Source organism: Ascidia mentula, chromosome 4, assembly GCF_947561715.1.
Source record: "Ascidia mentula chromosome 4, kaAscMent1.1, whole genome shotgun sequence".
NCBI classification, from domain to species: domain Eukaryota; kingdom Metazoa; phylum Chordata; class Ascidiacea; order Phlebobranchia; family Ascidiidae; genus Ascidia; species Ascidia mentula.
The window spans coordinates 11376556-11397080 of NC_138569.1; the positions used below are offsets into that span (position 1 = coordinate 11376556).

At 35.9% G+C, this 20525-nt stretch overlaps 1 protein-coding gene across 1 annotated transcript; it reads right to left on the reverse strand.

Annotated features, from left to right (window-relative positions):
* Nucleotides 1-1651: 1651 nt before the first annotated feature.
* On the reverse strand, nt 1652-11849 carry LOC145899604 (atlastin-3-like). Its single transcript, XM_082988463.1, has 12 exons — nt 11580-11849; nt 10714-10845; nt 9201-9356; nt 8388-8444; nt 7512-7668; nt 6492-6566; nt 6244-6428; nt 6109-6180; nt 3605-3726; nt 2445-2748; nt 2157-2266; nt 1652-2067 (listed from the first exon to the last, which is right to left on the reverse strand). The coding sequence occupies exons 1-11, from the start codon at nt 11799-11801 to the stop codon at nt 2168-2170; spliced, it is 1581 nt and encodes a 526-aa protein (XP_082844589.1). The 5' UTR covers nt 11802-11849; the 3' UTR covers nt 1652-2067; nt 2157-2167.
* Between the last annotated feature and the right edge of the window lie 8676 nt (nt 11850-20525).

Here is a 20525-nt window from a genome sequence, read left to right on the forward strand (position 1 = left end):
TGGATAGGACAATACATGTCAAGGATTTATAGAGCCTCCTGGAAGATTGTAAACATACAGGAGAGCATAAACAGTCATGGGGATTGCGTGGGAACAAGCAACAAAGTTTAGTGCTATTTTGTAGAGGGAAGATTGGCCTTGCATAAAACCTCTAGAAGTTTGATACTCAAGCGATCCATTTTTCTGCAAAATCCAATTGTATTTTCGTTGCTCTTTTATCCCAAATAATGTAAAACCAGTGGTATCAAATGCCCCCAGAGGGCAAATAGGCATCTGTTCGACAAACCAATTTTTACAGTCTGAAGTTCGAGCTGCCCTTTTGGTTTAAATTTCCACAGCACCCGGCACTAAGTAGCTACCTGATTTAAAACCTACAAAACACCACTAAAACTGTCCGAAACTGGCTTAAATTCACCCTATAGTAACAGCACATGCATTAGTGCTCACTCAACTGTGAAATCTATCCCATGCATTACTGATTGCTTTGTTACGTCAATATTACATTGTGACAGAGGACAAAATACTAGGTGGGCATTTCTCGACCACGAAACTTATTTTCATAGAAATACAGATATGTAGCCTGAAAAGGATGCAAAAAAATAAAAAAAAACTTGCTACGGCCATGCAACGGCGAAAAGATTGGTCACAGAAAAGTTTCGTTGGCAGCCCCCTGGGGCTACTCCTGCTATCCTGCAGGACATAAGATTCTCCTGGGGGCTCCCCAAATCCTTGCTGCGAATTTTTCAATGCCACTGCAATCAATTACTTTTTCTTTAAATAGTACTAGTGGACCTTCATGGGTAACAAGCCACGGGAATTGTTTTTGGCAGTATGCTACCACCTATTCATGGTTGGCAATCGGTGTCATAAAAACAAAAGCATGTCGATGCCCATAAGCTGATGACAGCACAAGTAATTTCACCTAAGATTATGATACTATCGGCCAACTCAACATGCGCGCACGTTACTCAGTTACGAGCACGTTAATAAGTTGCATGTATACTAATAGCGAGCGTGCTACTTATTTAAATTGTTACTGATGCTGCCAGGCATATTTTTTGCTAAATACTGCTCTTCTGGCAAACTTTATTGTATTTACGTTTCTCGACGTTTCGGCTATTATGCAACAGCCTTCATCAGGAGGAAGTATCTAAGTGCTACTTATTGACGCGCGCGTACCTTCTTATTTCACATAATGTCGCTCTTATTCGGATTTTTACACTGTTGGCCAGGCTTTAAATAACGTGCACGTTCGTTAATAAGGCACACGCACGTTATCTGAGGTACGCGTACAATATGACGAATTATGATACCGATGGCCTACCATACCTATTTGCATTCGCGCCTATACTTTCGCCGATAAAGTCCGTACCAATTCTTGCGCCTTGCTATTTTTACGAAACCCCACACTGCTCTTATAGGATACATACATAGGCCACATACTTTGGGCGAAAAAAACGTATTAAAGTAAATGACTTTGAAAATAGAAACCTTTGGACTTGCCATTAGGGCAAGTATCTAGCGACGCACGTGCACGGCAACTCCAAATTAAATCAGGACAATGCATCAAATCGATCAGGAATAAGCTCAGATAGTATGATCCTCCGCGTAGACAACTAGGTACAAACCACCCAGTAAAATCAAACACACGAAAATTGTAAAGAATTTATTACGTAGAGGAAGTTCATATCTAAATTTACTATATTTTTTTAACAATCAAAAACCAAATACAACACGAATCACGTCGGCGCATAAGTTTGTCGGCAGAGCGCAATAACTAACACGTTTTGGAGAGTCTTGTCAAATGTAATTTACTTTTTGCTCTACTTATGGCCTGTTTTGAGAATCGGTTTAACAAGCGATTCACCCACTACATGTAGTCCACACAACACCTACTACAGGTGGCGACAAATCTTTTAACTGCCTTTTGGAGGCACAATTTCATTACAGTATATTGCATGGTTCCAAACAACACACATCTTTTGGGTACAAACATCTTTGTGAAAGGGAACAGCACAATAACTATTTTAACACAAGATCATTACTTACGAACTGCCATATAATAACCTGAAAAAAATAAAAAATTTATAATGAAAAAAATTTTATTCCTGTTTTTTAGTGGATATTATCTGAGGTGTATCTTGTTAATTTCTTACTTTTTCGCCGATCAGTTGGTCTTAGTCTTTTGAGTTAGGCACTTCATAGCTTCATTACTCAATTGCTGTGAACCACTTCCAAGCAATTTACTTGTTGTTGATTTCATATACTGCAAAGAGAGCATTTTTGTTAAAAAAAGAATTCAAGTAAGTTTTTATTAAGGTGTCATGTAGGGAAGCAACAAAGTTTTACTTTGACTTTTCCAAATGAATTAATGCAAAAAATGAAATCAATAGATACAAAGGTTTATCACAGAATACTATAAAAATAATTTTAAATTTGCTTACATTTTCCCACACAATGGCAGCAAAATAGTCCAATGATTGTCCAACATGTAAATGAGTACCGGTAAAACATACATATGACCATACAATCAATGAAATTAGGCACAGAAAAAAGCCAATGTTACACAAAGATGCTAGTGATGTAAGGTACACAAAACTAAACAATCCAGATCCAAGATACAATAATATTAAAAGAATAAAATAAACTGTGGGTGTTCTGATATTGCGAAACACATTTTTAGCCTCATTGTTTTTCGCAAAAGTTTCAAAGGCATCATTGATAACTTGTTGAACTTCAGTTCGATATCTGAAAAATATAAAATTTTAAATGACTGAATAAAACATTTACATCAATAATAAATGCAGTTCACTGCATGTTCTTTGAAGTATGTTTGACATTGACAGTAGTTTAAAATAAAACAAAACCAACAATAAAAACCATCGAAACTAGTGGTTGCCAAACAGACCCGCAAGGGTTCCATGGTAAGGTGCAAATCAAAATTTTTAGCTACAGATTTGATGACAATATTTGTACCTGCTTACTTACGAGGATAGCTTATAATCGACTTAAGTGTATCTATTTAATTCAATGGATTTTATTTTAAATTAGTTATGTTTATTATGGCATTTAACACCATGTCTTATATTCCTGCTCCATATTTTGTGCAGGTAACTCTTGTTTAGGAACTACTGCACAAAGCCATGTGTAATGTATTAAAACCACAGTGTACATGTAAGTATTCTTGCTGAAGAACAAACATTGCTCCCTATATCATTTATGTAAATTGTGGATACAAGCAACTTTTCTTGCATAACTTTTAAATGTCTGCACAGACAAAACAAAGTAGCTCAACACATGTTAAACCCAGAATGTCAGAACCAAAAGAAAACCAACACTTCACTTTCAATGATGGCTGTGTCTTTTCCAATTTAGTGAATTGGATGTCTTAATATTTTTCTCACAAATCATGTAAAGTTCAGTAGAATTTTAAATACAGCTGATTATTTGTTCCACACAGCAACATTGGTATATCTCTACAAATTTTTAGCAGGTATTACTGGATTTAACATTCCGGGCAAAATAGGACAAACAGAAATCAAATGTCATGCACATTTGCAATGGTTTAAACCAAATTCAAGAAAAGGATTTCATAAGGACATACCTTTCGCTAAATTCAACTCCACCCATTTTTCGTGTTTGGTCAAACAAACTAAGAGCTTGCTCCTCATATTTCAAGTGTTTGTCCTGAAGTACCAATGGGCTCACAAATGACTTTCCACAAACCTAAAAAAATGACATTTGTTGTCAAAGTTGTATTGACATACAAGGGAAATTATTGTTTGACAAAAACTTACACTAGGCATTTATAGTTCTTCTATACATGAAAGTCAATGTGACTTGTTAGCTTCAATAGATTGTAGGTTTAAATGCTTTACTACTTAAAGGTGGTTATGTATAAGGGCACTCTAGAATAATTACAAGTTTTATCGCTGCTACAGTGTTTCGAAAAAATATGAAACTGTGAAAACTTGATTACAAGTTAAACAAGATCATTTTGTATGTGCATCGTTAGTTTCTGTCGTATTTAAATAGTATCCATAGGTAGTATGAGTAATTCTTAGTTTCAAACAATTCTTACTAGATATGCAAGCCAGTGAAACTGTTCAGAATACCCACTGTAAACAATAATGACCATTGTCACAACGAAATAAGGGTGACAATGGTTTGACTCGAACAAGAGTTTTTGTGGAGAATTGGGCAAGATCAAAGAACTCACGAAGTTTCAGGGACAATGGAAATGACAGCCATTTACCGTTGCACAGAAAATGCTGACCTGGTTCTTTTTTGTTTACCGCTATGTTTACCGCAAAGAACCTAAGACAGCCGAGTGTTAGGCCACTTACTGGTTAAGTTTGAGGTGTGTGTGCAAGAAAGATGTAACAGTGAATAGATTCATTTGCTGAAACCAGAAACAAAATAAAGAGGTCAAAAATAGCAGTCTCTTTCCAATACAGTCAAGGGGCAGAGCATTAAAAACATTTTAAAAGGAACAAGTAATGTTTCTGACGAATACACCACCTAAGATCAACATCCTTACAATCAAACCCATAATTAAGCCCATTTACATAATGCGTTAATTTGAGCCAAAATTTGATCCACCTTTGAAGTCCTTACGATGAAATAGGAGATCACACAAAGGAAAATGTTGAATTTCTTGCAAAAAAGTAGAAGAAAGCGGTGACAAAGAAGTACCAGGCAAGTTAATTCCCAAAGTGTTTTTGTTTCCCCTAAATCTATATTGTTTTCTTTTATCAAAACATAGTTATCTTTTTTGCAGTAGAAACCTGGCTTTTAAATGTATAGTAAAAACAACATTTGTAAATTGCAACTTAGCTCAGATGCATGCAATAACACATAAAAACTGTAAAATCGCTTATGAAATAAACACAAGAATGTTTCTTCTGATGGTTTTAATTATTGTTTCAATGCAAAATTCCAATACAAGTTAATGTGATGAATTGAAGGGTCAGAAAATCAGACACTATGTAAAGAAACGTATGCAGGGCAGGATTGCAATGAAAACCTGAATATATATTTGAAAAGTATGCAGCATCTGGTGTTTGATCTGTAATTCCAAGGAAAACAAACTGTCTAATCAAAATCAAATCATTCATAAGCATAGGCCTTCCTTTTTTTAACAGCCAACTGTACAACCATGCGATACTATGAACATAGAGTCAATCTACATATTCTGCCACTTCTTCTGGTCATTTTGTAGGCTTGAAAAGTGTTTGAAACCAGTAAGAAAAAACTTGTTTCTTTTCATAAAGAATGGTTGTTTGTAAAAAATTCAGACACTAAGCTTGAAGGCCAAAGTACTGTATTACACCTTCACAAACAAACTGTTTAAACTGTCCACACTTGTCAGCACCAATCCCAAACTGGTAGCCACATTGTGGTTCTAAATGCATTCCCAAATGGTGCAATGTGTGAACTTCATGTAAATACGCTCGAGTTTGATCACTGTTTGGTCTAAGATTTGCCCAGACGGCTCATATGCCGACTTAAACTCGAAGCAAAAACATCGACGTCGGATCAAAGCGCCAGGTAAGCTGCATACAGATGGCCACTGTTTCGACCTATAAGGTTTCATCAGGGCAGCTTGGTATGACTATGAATAATCTTACCATGGCCATACGGCCAGGCAAAGACTTCACTTTGTGGTAACTATACAATCACGGTCATCCGTTTAGCAGCAAATAAAAAAAACATCCAGAAAAACAAGGTGGAAATACTATGGCCAAGCAAAAGCTAAATCAATAGTGCTGTCACGCCCTGCGTCACAATAAATAATATTACTGGCTCTATACTTATACATATGGTTATTTATATGTATAGTTATTGTTTGGCAGTTGTTGCAAAGTATTTTATTTTATTGTGTATAAGCTGCAGACAGCTTATATACAATTCAAATTTTTGACTCCACATTGCTTATCATATTTTATTTTAATCAGGCTTTCATATTTAGCTTTGAATTTGAAATGCTGCTTGCATGCAGGGGAATGTTTTAAACCTGTTTCACCTACCTCGAAACTGCAATATATTTAACTTATTTTCACCAGGGCAATTACTGAAGTAAGATGGTTTTATAGGACAAGCACAAACCTTATCCATTTCTTCCAAATAAAAATCTCTGGACTTTGCAACTGCTGCTAAATTGTTTGCCTCAGCTGTTGCCTTCACAGAAAAATAACAATCACTAGTAACAGCAATTTTAACAAACATTAATAAGTTTTCAACCTGAAGCATGGACTTGGGCTGAGGAAGTTTTTCTCCAGAATAGATTTTGATATATGATCTAAAATATTCCATCAAATTTGAACATGTTATCTCAACTCCATTTATTTGCTTAAGCTTAAGATTTTTAGTTTCTAACAACTGAGGAACAAGTTGCTGAATATATTCCTTGAAGTCTTGATTGATATCTTAAAGTAAACAATTCAAGGAATTACACACAGATAAGTTATTATCAAAAACCTTATGCAAACCTTTTAGGGCACCACAAAAATTTGGGTTTGTTGCCACAGGAAGACCAGGATGCGGCAAAAGAAAGCAAGACAGTTCTACATAAAACACACAAATGTTAAATAACAGTAGATGCTTACAGTGTCTTCAAACTTTTTTTTCAAAGTGCTGTACACATCTGAGTAGTGATGATCACAGGCCAGATAACCATTCAAGATAAAGTTTACCAAAATGGTCTGCTTGTACAGCAGATTTATAGAAATGAATATAAATTCAGTGTCAAAAAAGCAGGACATAAACACAATGACAAAGGTGCCTAAAATGGAGTGGCATAAAAAAAACAAAATAATTTAAGGTGGCTGTACACAGAACGCGTATTGGGTTAACACACATAAATTACATCTGAAGATAGGGATTTAACTTTTTTATAATCATAATATATAACACAAAGCATTGCAATTGCATTTTAATGCTTATGTCAGTTGTTCAAGTGCAATAATTAGTTTGTCGTCTACCTATCAAAGCTAGCATTGTTTTATCATGACGAAGGTTTTCATATATCTGGACTATGTTCTACAAATATACAAGAACTATCATAAAAATTCCAAAGTTCACAAACTAAACTCATTTTAAGCACAATATTATTAACCAACTATTGTATTGTAATTTACATTTGCATGCATTTTTGAAATAGATTTGGTAACATTAAATAGCGCTGCTATTGGACCAAAAATTTTTTTGTTTTTACTTAAAAACTTTTCAAGTCAAACTTTATACTTTCTGGTAACAAATCGTTGCCAGCAAAACAAAGTCACAAAGCTAACATGAAGCAAGGCACAAAATGGTGTGTGATAGGCTGGATCTGGCACACAGACTCCAGTTGACACCCTGGCATATAGGCAAAAACATTTTATGGTTGGATATTTAGCTGATACAACTGCATTCTTTTAATGTTTTGTGCTGTGTACACCAATGGCTGCAAGATGTCAACATTTGAGTGGTTGCACTTAAAACAATATAATAACTTTGTATAAAAATGATACCTGCAAAACATGATCGAATATGGCTTCTCACTCGCTGCAACTCATTGTCTTGCTTTTCTGTCATTTCCAGGCGTTTATTTAATAATTTCATCCCTCCATCTCTGCCATATTCAAATTCATAAGGAAAACTCCAATCACGAACAAGGAAATGCAATGACTAACAAAAGTAAAGTAAACATTTACAACGGTGGTTTATGATAGCATTTAATTTTGATTTAATTGCTAAAAAAATAAAGGATTTAAAACAGCTACAGTTTACATATCACCATGCTGCAAACACAGCTCAGAGGTATAGATAACAGAAAGACACAACTGGCACTTTTGGAGAACAGTCTGTTACTTAAACCTCGTGTAACAATAACGACAGTTTAACACAACATATGATTAAACTGGCAACTTATGTCTTGTTCATAGGTGCCAAACATGGGTATGTCGATATCCTGCAAACCCGGGAATCTGACCAAAGTTCGCCATGTGTTCAACCATACGTAACATACATGTCTTACAACCAATTCATTGAAATTATAAAATGGCCAACAGCACACTACTCTAATTTGTATTTAATTCACTAGATTGTCTGTAACAAATAAAGTTATCGCAAAAAACAAATCTTGATCAAAAGTTTCTGAAATCCAAACCTGAATTTCGTACAGATCTAGGTCAAATAGATAACAAATGGAACTGCATACTTTATAGAAAAAAATTAGTTGTTGTTTTTGACAGTTTAACATTGGTTTTTAACAGCTTTGAAAATGATTATTATTGTGTGGTTGTGTGTCCTGAGTTGGCACAAATTTTCAGCCACAGAGAGCATTTTGGTCTAGTTGACATTACAGCATGAAAAAGAAATACCAGAACATACTGTATGTTACCCACCTGAAAAGGTTTATCTGCAAATTCTTCTAATGCAAGTCTTCCATACTCTGTGAATAACTGCAATACAAATAAGAGTACTGTTCACAAAACAAAACGGAAGACTTGTACTTAATTTTAAACTAGGTTTGCAGGCTTGGCAGCCCAGGCATTGCCGCCTGACTGGATCAGCCACTTTTAGTGGGTCGATCCAGCCAATCATCCAAATCATATTAGTTTTTTTATATGCTAAAAAAAATGTTTTCTCTTTGGGAACATTTAATTCTTCACAAAAATCACAATCATACATTAAAATTCCAAGTATTGGTTTGGCAATAAAAACATGTTTTATTTAGACTACTGTTGGACAAATCACAATATATCAATCATAATGCACATATATTGTACAACTTCACAATTTCAATTTTTGTCAATAGTTTTTAACCTTTTTTGATAAGCACCTCTAAGTGCCATTCAACTCATTCAGCAACTCCTTTTTAAAAAATGTGGAATGTCACACTTAAATGGTGTTATAACCAACATTATAATCTTAACCACTGTAAGTCAATAAATCAAGTCCACAATTGTGTTGCATGAATATTACGCAGGTAAATAAAGTGTGACACACAATCGATGCTTGTGAAAAAAGCTAGCAACCAACAAGGGGATCATTTGAACTTTTTGGATGTGAAACCATAGTTGCACAATATTTTTAGATATTACCACAAATGGTTCACAATTTATTGTTTCAATGCATTTACAGACACATGACAAATTAAAAAGGTGCAAGCCTATTGTTTCAGCAATTTTTACCTTCAGCTTAAATGCCAATATTACCTCAAGATGTTGCAAGTCATCTTCTTGAATATTCTGAGAGATGTTGTATATCTGGACTGAACTTGTCATTGTACTCAAAGCAAATATTGTTGCACAATCCTTGACTGTTGATGAGGAATCAAAAGCACCTTGTGTGTCCATCAACACCACTGCAATCTTTAAAAATGCTATTGTGAAATACTGTATTGAATTACAATTTTGTAATGCAAGGATAACAGTTTAGATCAGCTATGTTTATTGGTACCAGGGCATCGACGAACATTAAGAGAAAAAATATCGTGCATGTCGAATGACAAAAATCTCGTAGCCTGGTATTATCTTTGTATGCAGCATTCTACTACACCTCTTTGGCTCAAATTTAAAGAAAAATGGCACTTGTTTGGGAAAAATGCAATGTGCTTTATAACAATGCAGTGTGTTTCGTTTAAATGCAACATGTTTGGTAATAAAGGACACTTAGAATGGTGAAAAAAGCAAAAATCAACGCCCTGGTTGGTTCATTTACATACAAATCCACTGTATACATGATTTCATGTTCTCATTAGAACTTGTTTAAAATTCACCATGGTACATCAATGTTCCTATAATCTACATCTATGCATGATTGTCCAACCCACAGCGCACAAAACTATTATTGTAGATTTCACAATTTTATAGCATGTATGCAACCACAGGCACATGGGTGCCCCTTCCCAGTTTTTTTTTCCAAAAGCTGAAACTGTATCTAAATACAAAGTACACCATTCTTTTTATCTTAAAAAAATATGAAAACTAGGCATCTGCAACACAAGTTGCTTTTTCTCAGAGACTAGTCCATTGTTCATAAAAGCAAATTTAAATTGTTAATTAAAAATGTACTGCAACAGGAATTTCATATTAAATTGTTAAGTTTCATAATAGCATTGCCACAAAAAGATGCACACATTGCCTTATTTTAATTGTATTTTTTCATGGAAAATGGCTACTATTCGTAGTATAAAAACTGATTAGCATCATAGGCGCTTAGTCCGGGGGGGGGGGCAGGGGTGGCGGCGCCCCCCCAGGTTTTTTTAAAAAAAAAAGCGAGTGGCTATTACGCGCATCTGTCCGCACCATGTAACTCATCGCATTCGTAACATTCGAAGATAAAAAGACCTAAAAACAATGTGTTTCTTACACAACGCACACAAAATATGTTGACCTAGTTTCGCTTGCGTAACTGACATCGGTTGTTGCAACGTCAGTCTCCGGTGCCAACTAGACCCTTTTGGCTAATACGCCTCATGCATTGAAATTCAAACACAGTTTTTCGATACTTGATGACGTCATAGTAACAAATTATTACGTCATAATATAGCCCCCCCCCCTGGAAAAATGAAAACTAGGCGCCAATGATTAGCATACAACTGAAATTACTGTTAGGAAACAGTAAGACTGTTTGACCCACAAAAACCTTGCTTATCAATAAAACAAAAAAATCACATTTTGTTTGTTGCTGTGTTATTATACTTTCCAAATGATCAAAAATTATTACTTCTTTTCCTTGCAAATCTTTTCTTTTGAATATTTCACTCCACATTACAATTCCAGTTGTGTCTCTATCTGATCCACCTCTCCAAGAAAAACCAGTAAGCACCTCATCATTACTTCCAAGCCATTCTTCTTCCTAAGTGAAAATGTTTTTATAACCAGTGTCATTAAAAAGCAATGCTCTTGAAACATTTATCCATCTGGCCAATAGCAATTGTGATGAGTGAAAAAAGAGAATTTTAACAAATTCTTCTTGAATCTTATTATAAAGATATCCATATACGGACACAAAAGTAATGGTTTTACTGCAAGGACAAATCCTTTCAGGGTTTCCTTTCACATCTCGGGATTTTAAGCCAGACATTACTAAAAATTTTTGGATATGCATATTCCTGTATGTGGAGTAAGCATATAACTCTTGTGAGATAAGCCATTTATTAAACATAAAGATTATGACAAAAGTGATTATGTAAAAGCATTCACATTTAATACCATGATAATTTGAACCAAATGTGGCCAGATTGGAAAGTTTGTTTTTTTTCGCGGAGGATTTTGTTTTGGCGATCGTTAATTGTGCGGACGATCGCAACGTTATTTCATATGTTAATGCATTAGCTCATTAATATTGCGCGGATTATCAGTAAGTTTTTGCAAAAGTGACATTTTTTTCAGTCTGGAAATGTGGTACCTTGTAGGTTCCTTTAATACAACCTGGATGCCAAGGACCTACATACAAGTGTGTAACATTAAGGACCTTTTTTTATAATCAAGCTCGACTCTAGAACCAGTGGATCTGTAATATTAGAAGATTGTACCCACAGTCAAGTTGACACAAACATTCAAAATAAGTTATCAACAGTATCAACAAACCTGATTGGAGTTGAGATATCTCAACAAAAAGTTAAGAAGGAAAGACTTTCCTTTACGAAATGCACCAGCCACGGATATAACAGCAACTGGAACATTAGCAATATCATTGTTCAAAAGAATTGAACTAACTGCATTTTCATCCAACTCAAATTGGTGATTATCATTTACAAACACAATTGGAATAGGTTGAGCCATAAGTTTTGTACAGCTTTCTTCAACCATTGTTTTTTTCCCCAGTTTTCTACAGACCTGAAGCCATCTAAAACCAGAGGGATGTCACATGTCAGTAGACAAAACTTTGAACGAGGGTTACTCGGCCGCCCTACGAGGTAGCAGCATGATTTTTTTTTACACGTAAAAGTTCATAGGCTGACATTTTTAACGATATCAAAATTTTATAAAAAAAAATGTTCATTTGCGGGTATGAATCTCATATGCGTATTATGGCATAACTCCAAGCAACGACGTTTGCCGCTGAAATCCTTTGAAACAATGTTATTTCGCCTTCATTCTATCAAACAAAATCAAATTTGGCCTTCTAACAAAACGCGAACATTGTCAAATTTACAAAATCAAAACCATACCACCCTTATTTTTCTATGTTGCGCACACCACGAACACATTTCGGCCATAAAACACTATTGTCATCCTGGCAGACTCCGAATATGTTTCATCGAAAAAAGAGTTCCGCATCAATGATCACCATTTCACAAGATGGTTTATAAGATACAAACGTGTTTGTTCTGCCTATAAATCACAGTACGTCTAATTATTTCAATCAAAATCAAACTGAACGGTTAGTACACACAAATTACTGGCAGCAAATCCCACATTTTATATCAGAATGGCTACAAACATCATCGATTTTACGTATTTCACTAAGGGGGGGTATACGTCACATTCAACCGCGTGCCAAAATACTTTCCGCCCCCCATAAATTTTTTTAAATCTCTGCATTTGTCAAGTATCTAGTGCTGATTAACGGGAAAGTAATTAAAATCGGTACAAATCCCAGGTATTCCATCAGAATCACTTGAAACACAGGCGAGTTTGCGTGTTTTGCTAGGGGGGGTACGTCACATTCAACCGCGTGCCAAACTACTTTCCGCCCCCTATAATTTTTTTAAATCTCTGCATCTGTCAAGTATCTAGTGCTGATTAACGGGAAAGTAATTAAAATCGGTACAAATCCCAGGTATTCCATCAGAATCACTTCAAACACAGGCGATTTTGCGTGTTTTTCTAGGGGTGTACGTCACATTCAACCGCGTGCCAAACTACTTTCCGCCCCCTATAATTTTTTTTAAATCTCTGCATCTGTCAAGTATCTAGTGCTGATTAACGGGAAAGTAATTGAAATCGGTACAAATCCCAGGTATTCCATCAGAATCACTTCAAACACAGGCGATTTTGCGTGTTTTTCTAGGGGTGTACGTCACATTCAACCGCGTGCCAAACTACTTTCCGCCCCCTATAATTTTTTTTAAATCTCTGGATCTGTCAAGTATCTAGTGCTGATTAACGGAAAGGAAATTAAAATCGGTACAAATCCCAGGTGTTCCATCAGAATCACTTCAAATAAGGCGATTTTGCGTGTTTTTCTAGGGGGGGTACGTTACATTCAACCGCGTGCCAAACTACTTTCCGCCCCCTATAATTTTTTTTAAATCTCTGCATCTGTCAAGTATCTAGTGCTGATTAACGGGAAAGTAATTGAAATCGGTACAAATCCCAGGTATTCCATCAGAATCACTTCAAACACAGGCGATTTTGCGTGTTTTTCTAGGGGTGTACGTTACATTCAACCGCGTGCCAAACTACTTTCCGCCCCCTATAATTTTTTTCAAATCTCTGTGTCTGTCAAGTATCTAGTGCTAAAATGTGGGATTTGCTGCCAGTAATTTGTGTGTACTAACCGTTCAGTTTGATTTTGATTGAAATAATTAGACGTACTGTGATTTATAGGCAGAACAAACACGTTTGTATCTTATGAACCATCTCGTGAAATGGTGATCATTGATGCGGAACTCTTTTTTCGATGAAACATATTCGGAGTCTGCCAGGATGACAATAGTCATAAAACCTTGCACAAGCGTATGCCGCTGAAATACTTCTAAACTAACAACCTTACACACTCCTGCTATTGAATAAAGCCAAATTTGGCCTTCTAACAAAACGCGGACCTTCTTTAATTGGACAAATAGTAACCATAACCCCCTCTTGCCCTTAAACGCTATGGAGCAGCCAGCGTAATCGAACACATTTCGGCCATAAAACCGTGCACAAGCGTAAAAGGAATTACCAAATGAGACGCCTACGCGAGCCACGCTAACCTCACGAACCGCGCTCACCTCGCAAACCAACCAAGTATTTTGACACGTTATTTGCTGCACCTGATGAAGCGAGATCAATCTCGCGAAAGCTCGTGCGAATAAAGTTGTTTAACAGTCAGTCTCTTATAAAAGCAGTGCACAAGCAAGCATATAGTCATAGATCAGAGACAGACACGACAAACTGAAGAAATTGAAGTATAAGATAGAACTTGTAAATCAATTTGAGTTTGACTTAAACCAATGAGTTTTCTCATCACAACAATGTGATGAATACACAGACCACGTATGTACACTAGGCACAGTACCAAATTAATAAAATTTCTAAAACATAACTTTTGATAATGTAAGACATGCAATTACGTATTCAAGTGATGACGTAATGTATTAGATATGCATATCTGTCTAAAAAGCAATCATGGGATTCAGAAACCTATATGAACAAGACAGTTCGACCCAGAGGTCACATAAAATGTTTCATAACTCCTCTTTTTGTAAAGACATATGTTGAACAGATTGTGCAGCACTCTGTTTTGGCCCAAAATGTCAGATTTTAGCCTTTGTAAGCTAGATAAGATAGGGACAAATTTTGCTGCTTTTTTCAAAAATTGTATGTACTTGGTTAACCATACTTAAATCTGGCGGTTTTTTATCTTTTCTGCAAATATAGGTATATTAAATAATGAATAAATGTTGATAATTATCTAAAAATATTGACATAATGAAATAAATTCTTGTCTCTTGTTTTATATTCCATTGGTTTTGATCAATTCATGCCACATATGAGCCTATGCTCTGTGAATAGCAATGAACCTGCTTTTATTGTACCAGTGATCTACTTTATTCATTTTTCCCACACATCACTGAGTTTTCTATTTGATTTTATTACAAATATTTGGTTGTATTGCAGCGTACAAATTTGATTTCCGGTCGCTGCTTTGCTGAATCTAAGTCTGCTTGCGTGTTCTTGCTGTATAGACTACTGAATTTTAAACTCCGTGAACAGACTTATTTATCATTTGAAAGACACGTTTGCAATACCAGGTGGCGTAACTTTAAATTGTTCCAAGCGCGTTTAACAAGAGTTTATCACGTGACTAAATTGCAGCGAATTAACTTACAAAAGAACGTGCGAACGTAACAGCGCGAATGGCAAGATGGCAGACCGAGAGCGAAACTGAGAGAGACTGAGAGAGCGAACGATTATTACGAGGGCGTTTTATAACAAAAAAGAAAGGAAAAACGTGGTTGTCCAGCAGGATGCCAGAAAGCTTGTGGGAGCTCCTGCAGGAGAGCTTAACACCGTCTTCAGCCTTCCGACCGTCTGTGTTCCAAATGTGTGAAGAATTAAGTAGGGAAACATGCGTGTTGCTACACATGTCCCTTCCTTGTGAAGATTGATAGTTTCTATCCGAAATCCAATATCGTCTTCACCTTTGGCTGTTGCGAATTGAGTTGCATTAATTCGGTGACTAATGGTGGTTATCGTCCGCGTTATCGTCTTGGTTTTGCTGTCACGGTGATTTTTTTCTGTGTACAAAAGAAAATCAGCAGTAAAATGCTCAAACAATTTAAAATATCAAGCGTTTATGGAAATTGCGTGCTGCATGACAAATTAAAAAGGTTATTAAAAACTAAAGTGAACCACAAATTCCATCGCATTGGAGCGTGCGCAACCAATGCTTACATTTTCTCTTGGGCCGTCAAAAAGCATAGGCTCAGCTGGATGGCTGTCAAAAAGTAAATTGGCTCATCTCGTGTAAGAAACAATCAATGCTCATTCTGATACGTGTATGAATAAAGAGCTGGCCAAGCAATATGCAACAAAAAGTTGTATAGGTATAACCAATTATCCTCAAAGCCAATTTTTGGAATAATGCGAAGTTTTAAGACACGTCACATACTTCCAAACTGGAGGTGATCTTCCTAAAAATAATGGACTTACAAGAGCGTCCCCTCGTAAAATTTACGCTACAAGAAAATGTCAAAAGTAGACGAGGACTGAGTTCGTGGCACTAATAGTAGTAAAAAAATATGTTTTGGGATATGACAGCAAGAAAGACCATAAAACGTTAAAAGTGGTATTTTAGTCAAAGATAAATTCATGTCACAAAAAATGGGCCAAAACTTAAAATCATACGTGAGTTAGGTTAATCAACAGTTACATGCTTCAACCAGCCATAACAACCCTAGCTAAAAATAGTGCAAGGATTTCTCCTGTAAGGGCCGTCAGTCGTGCTTGACTAAATGCCATACGCATAGAAGTCATGTCGTCAAGACCAGGGAAGGTAGGCTATATAAGGTATTCCGACATAATGACTGGAAATTGAATCTGTGTGACCTTGCTACACGAAATGCGTCAGGTACCTTAACTGCGCCACGCCTCTGCTGTGCATACAGAGGACTTTCTAAGTAGACAAAATGTTTAGGCTAGGTTCCACAATTACCATTAAGTAACGTCAAACACGTATGCAAAAATAAAACTATCGTTTTAGTTACATGAGTTACTTTAAACTAAAGAACCCCCTTGTTAAAACAAAAAGAATATAATATATTATATATCTTATAGGTGGAAATTTAGGGGTGGTTTTTTGTTATCTTTTTGTTATATTTTGGTATTTATCATAATACACCCAAGGCGTCAGTGCATTTAGCTTTTTTGTAAAACCTTGTTGAAATATACACTGCTAAATCTCACTCGTATGTCAAATTGGCTTTTCAAATAGAATTTTATTTTGGGTTTGTTTTGATTTTAAATTACTGAAGCAAACCAATTTCAAACAGAGAGTGGGTCGCGTTCAAAAGTTGATTTTATTTATTATTTCTGTGTTTACGGCGTGGTCGTGGGAAAATTTACTGCGCATGCGCATTTACGTCGTCCACTTCACGCAGTTTTTGTGAAACGTGTTTGAATAGGTGTCGTTATTATTTGTATAGTGCAACCGCTGTCAGAAAGTAAAGTCAAGATGGGTATGTAATAGTTGCATTTTCTATGTTAGCCTAATTTAAAAATGGGGGGAATACCTTGCCCATATCAGGAATGTTGTAAAACAATGGACAAACTAAGTTTAATTCACCTGAAAACAATTGGTTATCATACTGCTCTTAAACCTGTTATAAAAGATTTACAGTTTTTGCAAGATTGTCACATGTGATGGTGCACATACACTATATGGTACTATAGCAACATTGTCTGCTGATAACCTTGGAGCTCATGAACTTGGCGGATTTCGAAAATGTTTTAGTAGCGGCCGAATATGCCGCTTTTGTATGTGCTTGCATAGCGAAATAAAACAAAAAACATGTGAAGAAGATTTTGTTTTAAGAAATCCCACCACACATGCACAACATGTTAGTGGTGTTGAAATGGACAGCACACTGTCTTGTGTATATGGTGTACTTGAAAGTTGTGCATTTTCATCAGTAATTGGTTTTTCCCCTGTTACATCTTTGCCACCAGATATGCATGACTGCATGGAAGGTGTACAGCAGTATTTTTTGCAATATCTATTTAGACACTTGTCTTCAAAGAAAATTTGTTCTATCAGTGAATTAAATGAAAAGCTTCTGCTTTCCATATGGACCAACAGACTACATAAATAAACCGAGGAGTCTACCAGAACAAGTTGTTCATGTTAATGGAAAGTTTTCAATGTGTGCAAGTGAGACATGGTGCTTGTTTAGGCTAATCCCACTTGTTGTGGGACATCTTGTTCCAGAAGGAGACAAAGCATGGAAATTGTATTCTCTTTTGGCAGATATAATAGAAATTGTTTTTGCACCTAAAATCGATGTAATGCATGTGAATCACTTAAAAGTGTTGGTTGATGAATTTTATTGTTCATTTCTTCAGGAAGCAGAAGACTTAATCAAACCGAAATTTCACTTTCTTCTTCATTATCCAAGACTTATAGCATATTATGGTCCTTTAAGGCACATGTGGTGTATGCGATTTGAGTCGTTTCACAGGAAGTTAAAAAAAATAGCAAAAGTGTCACAAAACTTTGAAAACATTTGTTTGACAGTTGCACAAAGAATGCAGTATGGAAAGTGTTACGAACATTATAGTGGAACATGTGTAACAGAAGTTAATAAATTTGGTAATCAGACTGTTACTAATTTGGAAAATTTTGATACAAATGTATCCACTTTTCTTTTGTCTTTAGCACTGCGCAGATAGCGTTTTGTATTCTGCCGCAAGTGCCCATATAAATGGTGCAAAGTATGTGCATGGAAATGTTTTTTTGCTTGACATAAATAATGAAATTTTTGGCCAAATCAGGGATATTATTATTCATCATGAATATGTGGTAATAGTTTGTGTATATGTACTTGCCAAAAGTTTTGACAAACATTTGCACTCCTACATAGTTAGCACTACAGATGAGTTGGTATTTCTGCAACCCGGTTGTGAATTAAATTACCACCCCCTGGATTTATATGACATAGGTGATAAAAAAGTTATTCGTCTCAGGCACACACTTTTGCAACGATAGGCATAAAAATGAGAAATGCATATGTGCAGCATTAACCCTGTGTTTCTTGTTGAGATTTTCAGTATGGCTTGTCAGTACCTAGTTGTATTTCACAGTACCAAAAAAATTATTCAATGCAACAAAACCGACATCCCTGACAAAATTATGGACAGTTTAAAAATTGATCAAGGTTTTGACATCCAATTATTTGATGACAATTTTCAAGATTGGGTCAGTATATCCGACAACTTGAATGACCTTCAAAAGGCAAACTTCGTGTTGTAACTGAAAGTACTTCAACTTTTTGTGTAAGGGATATTAGTGATTCGACCCCTGTTTTTAATTACAGAGAATGTTGAATCCGATTGTACTGTACCATTAAATACTTCGTCTGAATCGGAGGAAATATGTCACATGGGGATACAAGTAAATAATGGCTGTTATCATACTCTTTGCCAAAGTTTCCTGCATTCATTTCTGACATATTGGAGACAAACCAAGAAATATCAACACACCAGAAAAAAGATTGGTCAAATAATTTTTGACTCCATGGCTTGTTACACACTGTATGTACATTTTGTTATTGTACATTAAAAATTCTTTCACATAAAGTTAGTATTAATTTATGTTGCAGATATCCCACTTTATTTGAATATAAATCTGTTTGCATTGCATTATTAAAAAAGTATCCAAACTTGGCAGATAAGGGAACAAAAGATATTACAGTTAAGTTTTATATGATATATAGTGTTTTGACTGAATTGAAGAACTTGATAATATGCAGGGTACATGGCTAGTAAGTCTTAAACAAAGGTTCAGGGATATGTGAAGACTCGTGTATAACAATGATACAGTGAAAGCCATGAAAAGGAAATACGGTTTTCATGCTAGGAAAGACAATGACCAGTTGCAATCAGCAAAGCGGGTGTTTGTGGTAGGCAGTTTGGTTTGATGTATTATGCATTAAGGCAAGGTTTGAAATTTCGCAGGCATCCGATTGTATGGAGGATGCAACAAGTATCAAACTGCACATAAAAGTCTTGGATGCCGAACTTAAAAAACAGGACAAAAATCTCGATATATTGCAAGACAGAATGTCCAGAACATACAGCATATGCAGAAAAGAGGTTCAGAAAGGGGACTTGAGCATTTCAGACATTGGGTCAAAGTACTCCGCCTTAAGATTACCATTATGTGTGAGTAACATGTCGCCAGCGTTGTATTGTTACTTGTATTATGCTAAAATTGTGTCTTTCAGTTTCTGGAAAAAGCACAACGTGTGTTCAAAGCAGATATACAAGCTAAATTAAACGAAGTGAATCCAAGCATTTGGAAAAAACTGGGAAACTGAAGGACGCATATTGGTATTTCTACGAAAATAAGTTTTGGTGCTGGGAAATGCCCACCGTGTAGACCTGTGGAAATTCATGCATCACCAAGCAAAGCATTTAATTTAAATTTATGATTGAATGAGCGCACATGTGCGGCAGTTTTAGTGGGGTTTTGGGCTATTTCAATTAGGTAGGTGCTGCTGAAAATTATGTTCAAAATGGAGCAAAAAAATCAGGCTGTATTTGTGGAAAAATGAATCGTTTAAGTGTCCAATCATTGGCGATTTTATGAAAGATCCATCTCATAACTACAAATTTTGATCAAAATTAGTCTCCGAAAAAATGGTTTAGCCACCCCCCTAGGGCCATTTGCCTCCCTGGTTAGTCAGTATTTTGGTAAAAAAGCAACAAAAAATGGAACTGGATTTTGCAGAAAAATGAATCGTTCAACTACCCACTCATTTGCATTTTTTTTTGTAAGTTCCAACTCTTCTCTATGCAATGGCATCGAATTTAGTTGCTGAAAAAGTGTCAAAGCCCTTCCCCCAGGACTGTTTATACCCCCCTGTTGGTCATATGATCTTCCAGGAGGCCCAACAAGTCCTTGCTCTGTACAGTCTCATCCAGGAGCAACATTTTTTTTTAACTTTGAAGAATTTTAGGTCCCTTTGTAAGTCACAAGACCCATCAACGGTCATTGGGAAACAAGCGGAACAGTCGCTAGATGCATTACAGCTGAGGGCCTTGAAAAACAGGATTTCTCCAATTTAATACCCATGTAGGTCCTTAACTAAAATTGCCAAACCATGT

Coding starts and splice junctions, on each gene's coding strand:
- LOC145899604 (XM_082988463.1), bottom strand. CDS start 11,801: ATGGTTGAAGAAAGCTGTACAAAACTTATGGCTCAACCTATTCCAATT. Junction 9,357..10,713: donor AAGATTTGCAAGGAAAAGAA/GTAATAATTTTT, acceptor GCATTTTTAAAG/ATTGCAGTGGTGTTGATGGA. Junction 6,567..7,511: donor TATTCGATCATGTTTTGCAG/GTATCATTTTTA, acceptor TGTTTTATGTAG/AACTGTCTTGCTTTCTTTTG.